This window comes from Oncorhynchus tshawytscha, linkage group LG07 (genome assembly GCF_018296145.1).
Source record: "Oncorhynchus tshawytscha isolate Ot180627B linkage group LG07, Otsh_v2.0, whole genome shotgun sequence".
Lineage (NCBI taxonomy): Eukaryota > Metazoa > Chordata > Actinopteri > Salmoniformes > Salmonidae > Oncorhynchus > Oncorhynchus tshawytscha.
The window spans coordinates 65,488,821-65,506,176 of record NC_056435.1 but is presented as its reverse complement, the minus strand read 5'-3'; the positions used below and the strand labels follow the sequence as shown (position 1 = coordinate 65,506,176).

General features: G+C 45.0%; 1 protein-coding gene across 1 annotated transcript in view; it reads left to right on the top strand.

The window, feature by feature from the left end:
* LOC112255050 (vesicle-associated membrane protein-associated protein B) overlaps positions 1-7,759 on the top strand; it is a 38,756-nt gene extending 30,997 nt beyond the window's left edge. The window contains exons 5-6 of the mRNA XM_042324826.1: positions 3,821-4,003; positions 5,495-7,759. Coding sequence (XP_042180760.1) covers positions 3,821-4,003; positions 5,495-5,653 — 342 coding nt within the window. The 3' untranslated portion in view covers positions 5,654-7,759. The remainder of the gene's footprint in view (positions 1-3,820; positions 4,004-5,494) is intronic.
* The last annotated feature ends 9,597 nt before the right edge of the window (positions 7,760-17,356 follow it).

The window sequence follows — 17,356 nt, the reverse complement described above, 5'->3', positions numbered from 1 at the left end:
TGACACTCCCACATCATATGACGGAATGTGCCTTACTGATTTAGGGGACATAGTGAACCATCGGGAGTTGGGGATCATTTCAGCCTAAAATATTGAATTGCCGTTAAATACAGTCTGTGAACAAACTTAAAATGTAAAGTACCATTAAAAAGTTTGGACTATGTTGTAGAATAATAGTGAAGACGTGAAAACTATGAAATAACACAAATGGAATCATGAAGTAACCTAAAAAGTTTTTTTTTTTAAATCTAAATATATTTAAGAAGTAGCCACCCTTTGCCTTGATGACAGCGTTGCACACTCTTGCCGTTCTCTCAACCAGATTTTTTTCAACTGCATATTTACCATCTTCTGTCATCTTCCCTCTTCCTTGTTTTTCTCACACACACGTATTTTTCTTTCCCTGTCGCTCCGTCTCATCCGTTACACGTCTCTAAAACTCAAGTGATTTAGTACAGAAAATCCCTGTGGAGAAAATCCCTGTCATCAGGAGTCGAGGCAGAGCTCCCCTTGTCTTGCCATAACCCCAGCCATAGCCCCAGCCATAGCCCCAGACATAGCCCCAGACATAGCCCCAGCCATAGCCCCAGACATAACCCCAGACATAGCCCCAGACATAGCCCCAGACATAGCCCCAGACATAGCCCCAGCCATAGCCCCAGACATAGCCCCCAGCCATAAGCCCCAGACATAACCCCAGACATAACCCCAGACATAGCCCCAGCCATAGCCCCAGCCCCAGACATAGCCCCAGCCATAGCCCCAGCCATAGCCCCAGACATAACCCCAGACAGACATAACCATAACCCCAGCCATAGCCCCAGCCATAACCATAGCCCCAGCCATAACCATAACCCCAGCCTTAGCCATAGCCCCAGCCATAACCATAGTTCCCTGGGCCACACTCACTTTTCACACAGAAAATCCCTGTCATCAGGAGTCGAGGCAGAGCTCCCCTTGTCTTGCCATAGCCCCAGACATAACCCCAGCCATAGCCCCAGACATAACCCCAGCCATAGCCCCAGACATAACCCCCCCAGCCTTAGCCCCAGCCTTAGCCCCAGCCATAACCCCAGCCATAGCCCCAGCCATAGCCCCAGCCATAACCCCAGACATAGCCCCAGCCATAACCCCAGGCATAGCCCCAGCCATAACCCCAGCCTTAGCCCCAGCCATAGCCCCAGCCATAACCATAACCCCAGCCATAACCCCAGCCTTAGCCCCAGCCCCAGCCATAACCATAACCTTAGCCATAGCCCCAGCCATAACCATAGCCCCAGCCATAACCATAACCCCAGCCATAACCCCAGACATAGCCCCAGCCATAGCCCCAGCCATAACCCCAGGCATAGCCCCAGCCATAACCCCCCAGCCTTAGCCATAGCCCCAGCCATAACCATAGTTCCCTGGGCCACACTCACTTTTCACACAGAAAATCCCTGTCATCAGGAGTCGAGGCAGAGCTCCCAGTCTTGCCATAGCCCCAGACATAACCCCAGCCATAGCCCCAGCCATAACCCCAGCCTAACCCCAGCCTTAGCCCCAGACATAGCCCCAGCCATAACCCCAGCCATAGCCCCAGACATAACCCCAGCCATAGCCCCAGCCATAACCCCAGCCTTAGCCCCAGCCTTTTCCCCAGACATAACCCCAGCCATAACCCCAGCCATAGCCCCAGCCATAGCCCCAGCCATAACCCCAGACATAGCCCCAGGCATAGCCCCAGCCATAACCCCAGGCATAGCCCCAGCCATAACCCCAGCCTTAGCCCCAGCCATAGCCCCAGCCATAACCATAACCAGCCATAGCCCCAGCCATAACCCCAGCCATAGCCCCAGCCATAACCATAACCCCAGCCATAACCATAACCCCAGCCATAGCCCCAGCCATAACCATAGCCCCAGCCATAACCATAGCCCCAGCCATAACCATAACCCCAGCCTTAGCCATAGTTCCCTGGGCCACACTCTCACTTTTCACACAGAAAATCCCTGTCATCAGGAGTCATAGAGCTCCCAGTCTTGCCATAACCCCAGCCATAGCCCCAGCCATAGCCCCAGCCATAGCCCCAGCCATAGCCCCAGCCATAGCCCCAGCCATAACCCCAGACATAGCCCCAGCCATAACCCCCTGCCACAGCCCCAGACATAACCCCAGAAAACCCCTGCCATCAGCCATAACCCCAGCCAGAGCCATAACCCCAGACATAACCCCAGCCATAGCCCCAGCCATAACCCCAGCCATAGCCCCAGCCATAACCCCAGCCATAACCCCAGCCATAACCCCAGCCATAGCCCCAGCCATAGCCCCAGCCATAACCCCAGCCATAACCCCAGACATAGCCCCAGCCATAACCCCAGCCATAGCCCCAGCCATAGCCCCAGCCATAACCCCAGCCATAGCCCCAGCCTTAGCCATAGCCCCAGCCATAACCCCAGCCTTAGCAAAGCCCCAGCCATAGCCCCAGCCAGCCATAGCCCCAGCCACAACCCCAGCCATAACCCCAGCCATAACCATAACCCCAGCCATAACCATAACCCCAGTCATAACCATAGCCCCAGCCATAGCCCCAGTCGTAGCCCCAGTCATAACCATAGCCCCAGTCATAACCATAACCCCAGCCATAACCATAACCCCAGTCATAACCATAGCCCCAGCCATAGCCCCAGTCGTAGCCCCAGTCATAACCATAGCCCCAGTCATAACCATAACCCCAGCCATAACCATAGCCCCAGCCATAACCCCAGCCATAACCATAGCCCCAGCCATAACCCCAGCCTTAGCCATAGCCCCAGCCATAGCCCCAGCCATAACCATAGCCGCAGCCATAGCCCCAGTCATAACCATAGCCCCAGCCCCAGCCATAACCCCAGCCTTAGCCATAGCCCCAGCCATAACCATAACCCCAGCCATAACCCCAGCCATAACCATAGCCCCAGCCATAACCCCAGCCTTAGCCATAGCCCCAGCCATAACCCCAGCCTTAGCCATAAGCCATAACCCCAGCCTTAGCCATAGCCCCAGCCATAACCATAACCCCAGCCATAACCCCAGCCATAACCATAACCCCAGCCATAACCCCAGCCATAACCATAACCCCAGCCATAGCCCCAGCCATAACCATAGCCCCAGCCCCAACCATAACCATAGCCCCAGCCATAACCATAGCCCCAGCCATAACCATAACCCCAGCCTTAGCCATATCCCCAGTCGTAACCATAGCCCCAGTCGTAACCATAGCCCCAGCCATAACCATAACCCCAGCCTTAGCCATAGCCCCAGCCATAACCATAACCCAGTTCCCTGGGCCACACTCACTTTTCACACAGTTTATTATTGTTGCAATTACTCTGCAAAGCACACACAGATGGTAGAAGATCACTTCCCCCGGGATGAGCAGAAAATATGAGCCCCATAAACAAAGCCACAGGGAAAATGGGTCGTTGTTGTTTTTGTTAATTATGATCAGCGAGATATATGGCTGGAAGCAACAGCCTCGTCGTGCCACGTAGTTGGGAGTGAAAATGGAAACCAGCTTTTGCGTCTCTTTTTGGAAGTATTGGGATTGGGGGAGTGTGTGTGTGTGTGTGTGTGTGTGTGTGTGTGCGTGTCTGACTTCACTCGCCTGCCTCTCTCTTAGTGTACGACATGACTGCAATCACTACCAGCCAGGCCTGCAGCAGAACAAGTTACCAACATTCACTTTCTCCATATTGATTCCTTATTGTGACATTACCTTTGAGGTATGTTTCTGCATATGTACCAAGATGTTGAAATAAACCTAAGCCCTCTCTCCCTCTTCCCGCCTCTTCACCCACAGCACCAAGACCCGGATGCCAACAAGATGATGTCGTCCAACCTGCTCAAGTCAGAGTCCTCCACACTGTCCATGAAGTCCATGAGCTCCACCCTGGACGACGGCGAGGTCAAGAAGGTCATGGAGGAGTGTAAGAGGTTGCAGACGGAGGCACAGCGGCTACGGGAAGAGAACAAGCAGATCAGGGTGAGAACCAAGGAGATGTCTGGGATTCAATCATGGACTCAGTCAATGGCTATACACTGAGTGGACCAAACATTAAGAACACCTGCTCTTTCCATGGCATAGCCTGACCAGGTGAAAGCTATGATCCCTTGTTGATGTCACTTGTTAAATCCACTTCAATCAGTGTAGATGAAAGGGAGGAGACGGGTTAAAGGATGATTTTTAAGCCTTGAGACAACTGAGACATGGATTGTGTATGTGTACCATTCAGAGGGTGAATGGGCAAGGCAAAAGATTGAACTGCCTTTGAACGGGGTATGGTAGTACAGTAGGGACCAGGCATACCGGTTTGTTTCAAGAACTGCAACGCTGCTGGGTTTTTCACGCTCAACAGTTTCCCTGTGTGTGTCAAGAATGGTCCACCACCCAAAGGATATTCATTATCCAGCCAACTTAACACAACTGTGGGAAGCATTGGAGTCAACATGGGCCAACATCCCTGTGGAATGCTTTCGACACCTTGTAGTGTCCATATCCTGTCGATTTGAGGCTGTTCTTAAGGCAAAAAGGAGTGCAACTGAAGGTGTTCCTAATGTTTTATACACTCAGTGTAAATCATTCATTTTAAATTCAAAAAATGGATGTAGCAGCCCCAGATTTCCCCTTTTAAAGAGCATCACGCCACCCGCCACAGATTTCCCCTTTCAAGAGCAGCACGCCACCCGCCACAGATTTCCCCTTTCAAGAGCAGCACACCACCCGCTGGCCTGCCACCTCCCCTTTAAGTAGTGCCAGAGGCGGAATTGCTTTTGGCCACTCCCATCCCTGGATCCAGATAACACTAACAGAGCCCGCCCACCCGCTGTTGGGAAATTAAGTGTGTTAAAAGCTGGCGCCTGGTGGAGTCCTGAGGGGGTTTAGATGATTTAAACATCCCCTTTGAATGAATGGACGACATTACCTATCTTTGACTGAATAAATGACATGACCTATCTTTGACTGAATAAATGACATGACCTATCTTTGACTGAATAAATGACATTACCGATCTTTGACTGAATAAATGACATTACCTATCTTTGACTGAATAAATTACATTACCGATCTTTGACTGAATAAATGACATTACCGATCTTTGACTGAATAAATGACATTACCTATCTTTGACTGAATAAATGACATTACCGATCTTTGACTGAATAAATGACATTACCTATCTTTGACTGAGGGATGTGGATAATACTGATGGTAATTTCTCCCCCCTTTCTCTCTTATTTCACCATATCTATCCCTCTCCCCCCCTTTCTCTTTTTCCTTTCTCTCATATCTATCCCTCTCTCTTTCTCCTCTCTCCATATCTATCCCTCTCTCTTTCTCCTCTCTCCATATCTATCCCTCTCCCCTCTCTATCCCCCTCTTTTCTCTCTTTCTCTATCTCTTCACCCTCTCTCTTTGTTCCTATTTCATCTTTCTCCTCCTCTCACTCTCTTTTGGTTTCACCACCCCATCCAGGAAGACGATGGCCTGAGGATGAGGAAGAGCAATGTGTTGTCCTCCTCCCAGCACTCCTCCCACTCCATGGTGAAGGAGGAGGGGCTGAGCCTGCGCACAGTGGCCCTCATCGTGCTCTTCTTCGTGGTCGGAGTCATCATCGGCAAGTTGGTCTTGTAAGAGCAAGCGGCGAGCGAGAGACGGCCAACCGCATGCTTTCGGGGGATTGAAACAAACGGATTTGGGATTTTTTTTATTTCAGAAATGCCATATCAATGGGGTAGTTTTGAATCGTTCATTTATGTACAAATAAAAAAAGATACAAATCAAAATTCCATGTTATGAACTAACCAACGAGAGAAAAAACAACAACAACTTGTTACAAGATCTCTTTAATCATAACATAATCATTCTGGCCTACGCCACAGATACAGTAGGAGGGAGTAAAATGCAGATCATTGATAGTCATTGAAGTGAAGGATTTTCTAAACGCCGTGGGGGGGGCTTGCGATTGGGTCAGTTTGCGTTGTGTGAATGAATGTTTTCACGGATTGTCATTTATCTTCACAAGTGGCCACAGGCCGTAGGCATACTCTGTGTAGTGAATCCATAGTAACCCTGGATTAAAGTAAAACCAGGTGGGCAGCACTCTTTTTGTCTCACCTCCTTTACAACATGATTGACAGAGAGGCTTCAGGAAGTAGATGGGATTATGCACAGGGCTACTGTCAACCAAACTGACTCTTCCAATCAGAGGCTTTGTATAGACCGTCTCCTCTGTGATTGGGGAACATCCTTAATCGACACAACAACCCCCTCCTCCGTCTCCCCATTCTCTGTTTTTCCAAGCTAGAACATTTCCCCCCTTCTGATCATAAATACCTGAGTTGGCAGTATATTCTTGATTGCATGCGTCCACTAAAGAGCGTTGCATTTTTTGGGACATTTTAAATTTAATTGAATTGCATTCATCATTGTGATGTTTCTTTTCAGCCTTAGATTTTCTCAACTCAACCGTCAGATTTTATTTTCCCCCTTTTCATTTTTTTTCTTTTTTTTTCTTTTTTGTGATAAAGTTTTTTTGGTTTTTAGGGTTTGAGGTATTATTAAAAAATGTATGCAGCTAAATGAACACCGGATGGGTTGGGACTGAGTCACTGAATAACCTACTTACTTTGTGACTGTTATTAGCACGTTATTCTGGAAGGAAAGAAGGGAGAGAGGGAATGAGGAAAGGTACTTGTAGAAGTGAGTTTTTTTGAGATTTTGTCGGTTTTCTTTTTTCTTCTCCAAGCTGTACATTTGTTGATCTGTCAGGCAGAACTGTCATTTAAATGGTTTATGCTGTCCGTTCACCATGCTGTGACTGTCCACGTAACTCTTAAAGAACATTTCTCCAACTGTATGGTCATTGGCTTCATTCACCCCACTACGGTCAGCATCGATAGTTTTGGATCTTTGTCTGTTTGTTTCACCGTTATAATTATCACTGCACTCATGTTCATTTTAATGCACTATATTGTCAAGAATGTTTTTTTCCCAGTATCTATCAATGTAACTGTTTTGTTAGTTGACGTGTCTCTGCATTTAACTCACGACATACTAAACTATATCCTGAAGGGACCATTCTGCCTTTTGTGTTTGTCCCTACTGTTTTTGATTGCTTTGTCCTTAATGGGATTCATGTCAAAAATGCAATACACTCAATTTCTTTCATCTCACTGTCGCAGATTATGGATAACAAAAAATAACTTGCCGATGGAAGTATGGATTTGAGGAAAGAGCGAGGGATTGAGTAACCTACTGTATCTACGTGTGACTGAGAGTAACCTACTGTATCTACGTGTGACTGAGCATAACCTACTGTATCTGTGTGACTGAGCATAACCTACCGTATCTGTGTGACTGAGCATAACCTACCGTATCTGTGTGACTGAGCATAACCTGTATCTACGTGTGACTGAGCACAACCTACTGTATCTACGTGTGACTGAGCATAACCTACTGTATCTGTGTGACTGAGCATAACCTACTGTATCTACGTGTGACTGTGTAACATACTGTATCTACATGTGACAGAGTAACCTACTGTATCTACGTGTGACTGTAACCTACTGTATCTACGTGTGACTGAGCATAACCTACTGTATCTACATGTGACTGAGCGTAACCTACTGTATCTATGTGTGACTGAGCGTAACCTACTGTATCTATGTGTGACTGAGCGTAACCTACTGTATCTACGTGTGACTGAGCGTAACCTACTGTATCTACGTGTGACTGAGCGTAACCTACTGTATCTACGTGTGACAGAGTAACCTACTGTATCTACGTGGGACTGAGAGTAACCTACTGTATCTACCTGTGACTGAGCGTAACCTACTGTATCTACCTGTGACTGAGCGTAACCTCCTGTATCTACCTGTGACTGAGAGTAACCTACTGTATCTACGTGTGACTGAGCGTAACCTACTGTATCTACGTGTGACAGAGTAACCTACTGTATCTACGTGGGACTGAGAGTAACCTACTGTATCTACGTGGGACTGAGAGTAACCTACTGTATCTACGTGGGACTGAGCGTAACCTACTGTATCTACGTGTGACTGAGCGTAACCTACTGTATCTACGTGTGACTGAGCGTAACCTACTGTATCTACGTGTGACTGAGCATAACCTACTGTATCTACGTGTGACTGAGCGTAACCTACTGTATCTACGTGTGACTGAGCGTAACCTACTGTATCTACGTGTGACTGAGCGTAACCTACTGTATCTACGTGTGACTGAGCGTAACCTACTGTATCTACGTGTGACTGAGAGTAACCTACTGTATCTACGTGGGACTGAGCGTAACCTACTGTATCTACGTGTGACTGAGCATAACCTACTGTATCTACGTGTGACTGAGAGTAACCTACTGTATCTACGTGTGACTGAGAGTAACCTACTGTATCTACGTGTGACTGAGAGTAACCTACTGTATCTACGTGTGACTGAGAGTAACCTACTGTATCTACGTGGGACTGAGAGTAACCTACTGTATCTATGTGTGACTGAGAGTAACCTACTGTATCTACGTGTGACTGAGCGTAACCTACTGTATCTACGTGGGACTGAGCGTAACCTACTGTATCTACGTGTGACTGAGAGTAACCTACTGTATCTACGTGGGACTGAGCGTAACCTACTGTATCTACGTGTGACTGAGCATAACCTACTGTATCTACGTGTGACTGAGAGTAACCTACTGTATCTACGTGTGACTGAGAGTAACCTACTGTATCTACGTGTGACTGAGAGTAACCTACTGTATCTACGTGTGACTGAGAGTAACCTACTGTATCTATGTGTGACTGAGAGTAACCTACTGTATCTACGTGTGACTGAGAGTAACCTACTGTATCTACGTGTGACTGAGCATAACCTACTGTATCTACGTGTGACTGAGAGTAACCTACTGTATCTACGTGTGACTGAGAGTAACCTACTGTATCTATGTGTGACTGAGAGTAACCTACTGTATCTACGTGTGACTGAGCATAACCTACTGTATCTACGTGTGACTGAGCATAACCTACTGTATCTACGTGTGACTGAGAGTAACCTACTGTATCTACGTGTGACTGAGAGTAACCTACTGTATCTACGTGTGACTGAGCATAACCTACTGTATCTACGTGTGACTGAGAGTAACCTACTGTATCTACGTGTGACTGAGAGTAACCTACTGTATCTACGTGTGACTGAGAGTAACCTACTGTATCTATGTGTGACTGAGCATAACCTCCTGTATCTATGTGTGTGTGAAGCATGACTGCTTAGAGGGAGGGCAGAACAGGTCTGAGCTGAGCTACTCTGTCCCAATGGTTGTGAAAACACTCAAATTGACCTGTCTACCATCGTGCTCCATGTAAGCAGTCGGCAACTGTTTTGTATGTATATAAATAAGTCTAAGAAAAATTCCTATTCCTAGTCAAGTAGTCAGTCTATGGTGTTAAACCTTGATGGACTATGTAGCATCTTAATCATTTAAATGAATAAAGACCCTACCTAATTCTGTGTGAAGTAATTTCCTCTTTGTTCAACAAACCGGTCCGGAAAACAATTCCATTTTTCATCCTCTGACTGAGAAAGCCGGCAGACGTGTTGACCGGTTTTATCTACTTTATAAAGTGTCAAGCTGTAAAAAGCTCATCAGTGTCCAAGCTCATCACCGTGTCCGAGCTCATCACCGTGTCCGAGCTCATCACCGTGTCCGAGCTCATCACCGTGTCCGAGCTCATCACCGTGTCCGAGCTCATCACCGTGTCCGAGCTCATCACCGTGTCCGAGCTCATCACCGTGTCCAAGCTCATCACCGTGTCCGAGCTCATCACCGTGTCCAAGCTCATCACAGTGTCCAAGCTCATCACCGTGTCCGAGCTCATCACCGTGTCCAAGCTCATCACCGTGTCCGAGCTCATCACCGTGTCCAAGCTCATCACCGTGTCCAAGCTCATCACAGTGTCCAAGCTCATCACCGTGTCCAAGCTCATCACCGTGTCCGAGGGAAGAGGGACTTGGTTGGATGTCACTACTTTCACATGTCTAGATTAAATAATGGAGAGGGAAATGTCAGCATCTGAAATTAGCATTCCCCTCACAGCCAATACATCTCCACTGACATCTGCTGCTACATTAGCTATAGATGGTTTGCTTTATTTGGCTGTGGTTCTTGAAATTGTTTTTTTTTTTACGTTGAAAACTATGTTTCCTTCTGGTAATTGGCTTTCAATGTGTCGTGGTGTTAAATGAGAAGTTGTTTTATTCATGTTATTTTATCTTTAACACCCTGTAAATGTTCTGTCAGCACTTCAGGTTTTGATTTGACCTCCTGAGGTGCACCTGAAGTCAGTAGGAACTGTGGTGTTTAAGTTGGTGGGGCCTAGATACTGTACATCTAGAGGCACTGTTGTGGAAATGACCCCCATATTCATTTACATTTTTCGATTCAGCTAGGGAATTGTCGTTTCCAAGAAAAATAGCAATGGAATGTTCTCAAAACTGTGATAATGATAATCGACCCTATCTGACACACCTGGAAACGGGTCAACTCAGAAATACCCTATGCATTGACACCGTGTGTTGTGTGCCAATTTTCCATCGCGAATCTTTATATACACTTAAGGAAGGAGGAATTTACACCAGAAGACTTGTCATAGAGATTTATGAGGAAATGGATGGTTTCCAATCATTCTCTTCACAGCCTTCACAGACCTATAGTCTGGTGGATGAAACTCTACAGATGTTTTTTACTCCACAGTGACCACAGGAAAACCACATTAGATGTTACGTGTTTGAGTTTTGGCCTTTGACTGGATTGGTTCCAATTGTGTCTGTAGTGTACATACAAGGCCTTCAGAAAGTATTCATACACCTTGACCTATTCTACATTTTGTTGTGTTACAGACTCAATTCAAAATAGTCAATATATATATATATTTTTTATCTCTCACCCATCTACACACAATACGTGTGACTGAGCATAACCTACTGTATTATTGACAAAGTCAAAACATTGGAATTTTTTGCAAATGTATTGAAAATTAAGTGGAGAAATATCTAATTTACATAAGTATTTACACCCCTTTGCTATGACACTCCAAATTGAGCTCAGGTGTATCCAATTCCCTTTGATCATCCTGGATGTTGCTACAATGTGATTGGAGTCCACCTGTGGCCAATTCAATTATTTGGACATGATTTAAAGAAACACACCTGTCTATATAAGGTCCCTACAGTTGGTGTGCACGTTCGAGCAGAAACTATACCATGAAGTACAATAAACTGTAGATTGCTGAGAATTGTGTTGAGGCATGTAAATGGGGATGGTTATTTAAAAAATTCTAGAGTGTGGAAATTGTAAAAATATGGAACTACCGAGACTACCTAGAGCTTGTGTCCGACCAAATTGAGCAACCGGGAAAGAAGGATAATGGTCAGGGTGGTGACCAAGAACCCAATGACCACTCTGACAGAACTTCCTTGGCCGAGAACCTGCCTGGTGGACAACAGTCTCTACAGCACTTCACCAATCTGGGCTTTATGGGAGAGTGGCCAGACGGAAGACACTCCTGAGAAAAAGGTACATGACAGCACACCTGGAGTTTGCAAAAAGGCACATGGACGATTCGGAGCATAAGAAAAAAGACTGATCTGATAAGACAAAAGGGTAGCTCTTTGGCCTAAATGCAAAGCGCCATGTATGTAGGAAACCAGGCACAGCTCATCACCCATCTAACACAATCCCTACTGTGAAGCATGGTGGTGGCAGCATCATGCTATGGGGATGCTTTTCAGCAGCAGGAACTGGGAGACAAGTAAAGATAGAGGGACCAAATAGGCAAATCCTTGATGAGAACCTGCTTCAAAATGTAAATAACCTTAGACTGTGGTGACAATTTTACCTTCCTACAGGACAATGACCCCAACCATACAGCCAAAGCAATGCTAAGATGGCTTCAGAATAAGAATGTGAAAGTCTTTGAGTGGCCCGGGCCAAAGCCCAGACTTGAATCCAATTGAAAATCTGTGGAAGGACTTGAAGATTGCTGTTCACCGCCCCTCCCATCTAATTTAATATACAGGGAAGAACGGAAGAAATCCCCCAATCCAGATGTGCAAAGCTGATACAGACGTACCCAAGACAACGCAAAGCTGTACTCGCTGCCAAAGGTACTTCTATAAAGCATTGATTCGGGTATTTTAATATTTATGTAAATGAGATATTTCTGTATTTAATTTTAAATGTGCAAACATTTCTAAAATGTTTTTACTTTGTCATTATGGGGTATTGGTGAAAAAATAAATATTGAATCAAATTTGAATTCAGGCTGTAACACAACAAAATGTGTAATAAGTTAAGGGGTATGAATACTTTCTGACGGCACTAGCTATTTGAATGCTGGCAGAAACTGACAAAGTGAGTTCCAGAAAGTGCCTGTCTATGGCTACGTTGCCTTTTAGGCCTGAATTAATTCAATCCTAAATTAGGTTGTGCTGATGTTTGAACCCATATCAGCAAATGTCACTCTACGTAGCTAGCTGACTCAATTTATATTCAAATCAATGTCTGTCACAGGAGAGATTGTGCAGATGTAACTGTCCTCCTAGAAACAGAATCCACTGTAGGATGAGACATTGTGAAGGTGTCACAGGTCAGGACTGTATTCACTTGTGCTCCAGTTTAAATGTTGTCCTCCCCCTTTTGATTGAGGGTTGTGACTTTAATCCAACAACTGTCAAGTCAAATCAAATTTGATTGGTCACATACACGTGTTTAGCAGATGTTATTGCAGGTGTAGCGAAATGCTTGTGCTTCTAGCTCCGACAGTGCAGTAATATCTAACAATTACACAACATATACCCAATAGACAGACAGTAAAGGAATGGAATTAAGAATATAAAAATATATGGATGAGCAATGTCAGAGTGGCATAGAATAAGATACAGTAGAATAGTATAGGATATAGTAGGATACAGTATATACATATGATTTGGGTAATGCAAGATATGTAAACATTATTAAAGTGACTAGTGTTCCATTTATTAAAGTGGCCAGTGATGTCAAGTCTATGTATATAGGCAGCAGCCTCTAATGTGCTAGTGTCTAGCTCAATCACCTCTTTATTTTAATGAATCTGGTACTCATTGAGGTATTTTCAATAAAACTGAGGTCTGGCTGAGTTTCCAAGTTTAAAAAAAACTAATAAAACATTAACTGTCCAAGTGCACTACATTAAACTATGCATCAAGCATAACTTATTCACCATCAAATAGGCTTCTTGGTGTTAACTGTATGCCATAATTAGTATTGGCAATGTGCGGACCATTGTTTGTAACTTGTTCAAGTACATGGGGAAAACAATCCACCTTCCTGCTTCTAACAGTTTGAGCAACAAGTAACAAGCAACAGCGTATGTTTAGATTTTATTTGTTGTCCTTTGCAGACATAAGTGTAACCCCGAACATTTTTAATGGCCCTAATATTTGTCTGACGAGGAAGCCGATTGCATGCAACCCATTTCAACCTGTAAATATGCAAAGACCATGTTACAATTTTGATACATGGGACCATTACTGTCTAAATAGGATTTGAAAGCAGGAGTATGCCAGATCTGTTGGAGTCATGACAACTAGCACACATTGCGTCTTTTTTAGGGGGAGGGAGGACAATAACTGCTGAAGCTTTTCCAGTAACATTGTGATGGCTCTTCGAAGCAGATGTTGTGATTTAGAGCGTCGCCAATAGAAACAGTAGCTGTTTTAGGGTACCTTCAATCCACAAAATGTTTATCTTGTTTCTCAATGGGAGACAACATAACTGGCTGTTGACTAGTGGGATCTAATAGGTTGGTTCAAAGTAACTTAATGAGGATTTCTCCACCATTTTTCCAGATTAACATTAGGTCATGATATACAGGCCCTTGTTCCTGGCAGCTGATGAGGCACCAGTACAGTACCCATAATGCAGCAGATCTGTGGTCGTACACAGCACGTCATTTGTTTCGACAAGGAAAGAAGTTAACATGTTATAATAGCGATGCATTCTCAGAGCCAGAGAAGCTGAAGTGCAGCTGATGTTTTTAACTCATATGCGCACAAAAAATTATGGGATTTTATTAACAGCTTGAAATGAGAGCACAAGTGTGAGAGAGGAAGTCTATCGAAGTCATGGGTACAAACAGTGATGTAAAGTTTTTCACCAGTTTGGCTTTGTGGCGAGGGTTAATGTGTGGGCTCTGCTGCGTATGAAGGGGTAAAGGCGGCCATCCATATCCATACGATGAGGTGAGATGCTCCAAAAACTATTTCAGCACGTTGGCCCTTGTCCATTTTCTCTGTAGTCTACAGTCGTGGCATCTGTAGTCTACAGTCGATGGCAGCCCATTCTTGCATAATCAATGCTTGGAGTTTGTCGGAATTTGTGGGTTTTTGTTTGTCCACCCACTTCTTGAGGATTGACCACAAGTTCTCAATGGGATTAAGGTCTGGGGAGTTTCCTGGCCATGGACCCAAAATATTGATGTTTTGTTCCGTGAGCCACTTAGCTATCACTTTGGCCTTATGGCAAAGTGCTCCATCGTGCTGGAAAAGGCATTGTTCGTCACCTAACTCTTCCTGTTTTTTTGGGAGAAGTTGCTCCCGGAGGATGTGTTGGTACCATTCTTTATTCATGGCTGTGCTCTTAGGCAAAATTGTGAGGGAGCCCACTCCCTTGGCTGAGAAGCAACCCCACACATGAATGGTCTCAGGATGCTTTATTGTTGGCATGACACAGGACTGATGGTAGCGCTCACCTTGTCTTCTCCGGACAAGATTTTTTCCAGATGCCCCAAACAATCAGAAAGGGGATTCATCAGAGAAAATGACTTAACTCCAGTGCTCAGCAGTCCAATCCCTGTACCTTTTGCAGAATATCAGTCTGTCCCTGATGTTTTCCCTGGAGAGAAGTGGCTTCTTTGCTGCCCTTCTTGACACCAGGCCATCCTCCAAAAGCCTTCGCCTCACTGTGCTTGCAGATGCACTCACACCTGCCTGCTGCCATTCCTGAACAAGCTCTGTACTGGTGGCGGCCTGATCCCGCAGCTGAATCAACTTTAGGAGACGGTCCTGGCGCTTGCTGGACATTCTTGGGCGCCCTGAAGCATTCTTCACAACAATTGAACCACTCTCCTTGAAGTTCTTGATGATCCGATAAATGGTTGATTTAGGTGCAACATCCTTGCCTGTGAAGACCTTTTTGTGCAAAGCAATGAAGACGGCACGTGTTTCCTTGCAGGTAACCATGTTTGACAGAGGAAGAACAATGATTCCAAGCACCACCCTCCTTTTGAAGCTTCCAGTCTGTTATTCAAACTCAATCAGCATGACAGTGTGATCTCCAGCCTTGTCCTCGTCAACACTCACACCTGTGTTAACGAGAGAATCACTGACATGATGTCAGTTGGTCCTTTTGTGGCAGGGCTGAAATGCAGTTCAAATGTTTTTAGGGGATTCAGTTCATTTGCATGGCAAAGAGGGGACATTGCAATGAATTGCAATTAATCTGATCACTCTTCATAACATTCTAGAGTATATGCAAATTTCCATCATACAGAGGCAGCAGACTTTGTGAAACATAGTATTTGTGTCATTCTCAAAACTTTTGGCCACGAATGTACATTATAAAGACTGGATCAAGTGTTCTCTCACAGGGCATTAGTAAGACAAACCCACCGAAATGTCTGAGGTTTGGAAACCCTGTTTCGCTGAAAGGAAACCTTTCTCAGCATGTTTGGCTTGCCTTCTTTCTAGTTATTTTACGGAGCATTCTTTTCCTGCACGAAGTATGACACTTTTCGGAGACCCCACTTCAGAATCCAGACTTTCCCACAGTTGGTGAAGCTCTCCAGATAATTGAATGTCTGAGCACATATTTAGATTAGCATTGTGCATCAGGTACAATGGCACTACAATGGTTTGGTTCTGATTTTGCTAACAGAACTCACTGGCTAAACGTTCGTCCAAAGTCAACTGCTCAACGAACAGCCCATTAAATTAACTCCGCAGCCAAACTGGCACGCAACAACGCATGTCCCTGGAAGGAGTCGCTTTCACCAAATAGGGAGCAGTAAAAAGCACTTTTATAATTGACTTTTAACGGATGCCTTTAACGAGCCACTGGCTTGATTGCAAACAGGTTACCCTGTAATTCGCCCTTGCCTGACGCTCAGCTTTTATGGCGCGCAACAGAAACCGCAAACAGACTATAAAAAGTGGTCGTTCCCCAGCCTTCCTCAGTCATCACTGCTCTCCTCCTAGCCATCCTGGAACATAACCATGGTGGATCAATGTGTTGTTATTGGCCCAATTGTGTAACATGGATTTAGGAGGCTTTAGAGTCCATTAAATGACAATCCTGCACATTAGTGTTCTGATAAATGCCAGTCATTTTCCGTCTTTTTTTCTCTCCCTCTTGGTTTTTCGTTAGATTTTCAATCCAAGCCTGGAGTACACTTGCTCAAACCCGAACGATGACCTCATGGGTCTAGCAGCCACCATCACTATTATGAGAGGAGTTAATCTGAACAGTATGTTGCCTTTGAAAGTGACTCATATGGATCTTCTCCTCTTGGGCTTTTTATGACTGCACCACCGAAGCCCAGCTTCAATCTTTTGTCCATTCTTTCACAGAACAACCTCAGTCTTTTCCTATTTTATTACGCCAATGCAGACTTAAAAATAATAGAACTGGTCAACTACCAATCCAAAATGATAATCATCACTGTAACATGCTGACCAGATCGCTCGCGTGCAGGTGAAGAAGCCGCATGTGGAGTTCCTGGGCTGGAGTGGCTACACGGGGTCTGTGGTTCTGAGGCCAGTTGGGCATACTGCCATATTCTCTAAAATTGAATGATGAATATTCAATTCTCTGGCAACTGCTCTGATGGACATTCCTGCAGTCAGCATGCCAATTGCACACTCCCTCAGAACTTGAGACATCTGTGGCATTGTGTGACAAAACTGCACATTTTAGAGTGGCCTTTTATAGGTGTACCTGTGTAATGATCATGCTTTTTAAATCAGCTTCTTGATATGTCGAACCTGTCAGAGAGATGGATTATCTTGACAAAGGAGAAATGCTCACTAAAGGGGACCAAAACAAATTTGTGCACAACATTTGAGTGAAATAAACTTTTGTGCCTATGGAAAATTTCTGGTACGTTTTATTTCAGCTCATGAAACAAGGGACCAACACTTTACATGTTGAGTTTATATTTTTGTTCAGTATAAGTCATCATACATTTGTAATGCTTATAATTGTTTATAAAGGTTTACAAATAATGAAATACTTAA